Below are 2,035 nucleotides of genomic sequence, written 5' to 3'. Positions count from 1 at the left end.
GCGGGGGGCTGGCTGGGGCTCCCCCCTCGCCGGCACCCACCCCTCGCTCTTCCCAGGTCTCGCAGGGCATGGTGGGCCAGCTGGCCGCCCGCCGCGCTGCCGGCGTCATCCTGGAGATGATCAAGGAGGGGAAGATCGCGGGCCGGGCCGTCCTCATCGCCGGCCAGCCAGGCACCGGCAAGACGGCCATCGCCATGGGTATGGCACTGGGGGCCTCCCTCTAAGGCACCTGGGGGGCCCCTGTTGGGAACCGATCACAGCCTTGGCCTGGGGACCCCTCCTCCGCTCCTCCTCTTGACAAGTACAGGGCCCCCTGGACTCCTCCCCCACAGGAATCCCCCCCCCCAATCCTGGAATCCTGCCCCCCCCCAAGGAATCCCCCCCCCCCCCATGTGCTGGGATCCCCCCTACCCTGGGAATCCCTCCCACCCTGGCACTCTCCTCTGGGCCCCTCGAGGGAGTTGCCGTGCCCAGAGCAGTGGCTGAGGAGTGGGGGTCCCCAGCCGTCCACTCCCCTGTGTAAGCAGCTCTCCCCTCTGCCCCCAGGCATGGCGCAGGCGCTGGGGCTGGACACGCCCTTCACCGCCATCGCCGGCAGCGAGATCTTCTCCTTGGAAATGAGCAAGACAGAGGCGCTGACCCAGGCCTTCCGGCGCTCCATCGGCGTGCGCATCAAGTGAGGGGCGGGGCCCGGACGCTGGGGTCCTGTCTCCAGCTCTGGGAGGAGAGGGGATCTGGTGGGTTAGAGCACGGGGGGGCTGGGAGCCAGGACTCCTGGGTTCTCTCCCCGGTTCTGGGAGGGGAGTGGAGTTGAGTGGTTAGACCGGGGGCTGGGAGCCAGGAGGGCATTGGTTGCCCTGCCGTGCGTGGGTGCTGCACTGGGCACAGAGCTGCCCCCTGCTGGGGGTGGTGGGGGAAGCTGGTTTCTGTCCCTGGGGACTGTGGCGCGGCGGGTGGGGGTGAGGGCTGTCCCCCCTGACCTCCCCTCCTCTTTCCCCACAGGGAGGAGACCGAGATCATCGAGGGGGAGGTGGTGGAGATCCAGATTGACCGCCCGGCCACCGGCACCGTGAGTGGGGAGCGGGGCAGGGGGGTGGGCAGCCCCGGGGGCTCAGGCAGCCGGTGCCGCCCCGGGTTCCCCTGCCCGGCTTGGCAGGAGCAGGACAGACCTGGGTTGGCTGGTGCTGCCCTGGTCTCCCATACCCCACCTGCCGCCCCAGGAACAGCCCCCTCCCATTTCCTACCTCCCCCTCCCTTGCAGGAACTGGCCCTTCCCCTCCACCCAAGAGCAGGCCCCTCCCACCCCCACCAAGCAGGCCCCCCTTAGGCCAGTGGGCGGGGCGCAGCTGTGGGCTCTCCCCCTCCCCCCCACATTTGCTCTCTGCCCGGGAATGTGGCGGGTGGTGTGTGTGCGCAGTGGCTGACACCCCCCCTCCCTCCCGCCGCAGGGCGCCAAGGTGGGGAAGCTGACACTGAAGACCACGGAGATGGAAACCATCTACGACCTGGGCACCAAGATGATCGAGTCACTGACCAAGGAGAAAGTGCAGGCAGGGTGAGGCGGGGGGGGGCGTTGGGTGCTGATGGGTGGGGGAGGGGGGCAGTGGGCGATGGGTGGGACGGGAGGGCCTGGGGCAGGGGGCCATGGGTGGAGCGCTTGCTTGCTGGGAGGGCAGGAATCCAGCAAGGAGTGGCTCCCCCAAGGGGTCCGTATCGGGGCTCCCAGTGTAGAGGGGGCTGGGCTCTCCCCCGTCTGCCCTCGCACACACACCCCCGGCCAGGCCTGACCATCCCCCCATACCTATAAAACGATGGTGTCTAAATGAGCTGTTACCGCTCAAGAAAGAGATCGTGGAGTCATTGTGGAGAGTTCTCTGAAATCATCTGTACAGCGGCAGTCAAAACGCGAACAGAACGCTGGGAGTCATTAAGAAACTATATTGCCTCTGTATAAATCCATGGCACGACCACATCTGGAATACTGTGTGCAGATGTGGTCGCCTCATCTCAAAAAAGATATATTGGGATTGGAAAA

General features: G+C 66.6%; 1 protein-coding gene across 1 annotated transcript; it reads left to right on the top strand.

The window, feature by feature from the left end:
* Nucleotides 1-56: 56 nt before the first annotated feature.
* LOC112122919 (ruvB-like 2) lies at nt 57-1,555 on the top strand (the record flags this gene model as incomplete). The annotated part of the gene is made up of 4 exons (XM_026661473.1): nt 57-198; nt 547-676; nt 1,003-1,069; nt 1,449-1,555. Coding segments are annotated over 4 exons (446 nt in total), but the record flags the coding sequence as incomplete, so codon positions are not given.
* Nucleotides 1,556-2,035: the final 480 nt, after the last annotated feature.

This window comes from Terrapene carolina, unplaced genomic scaffold (assembly GCF_002925995.2).
Source record: "Terrapene carolina triunguis isolate 2854851 unplaced genomic scaffold, T_m_triunguis-2.0 Scaffold6348, whole genome shotgun sequence".
Taxonomy (NCBI): domain Eukaryota; kingdom Metazoa; phylum Chordata; order Testudines; family Emydidae; genus Terrapene; species Terrapene triunguis.
This window is presented reverse-complemented; position numbering and strand designations above follow the sequence as displayed.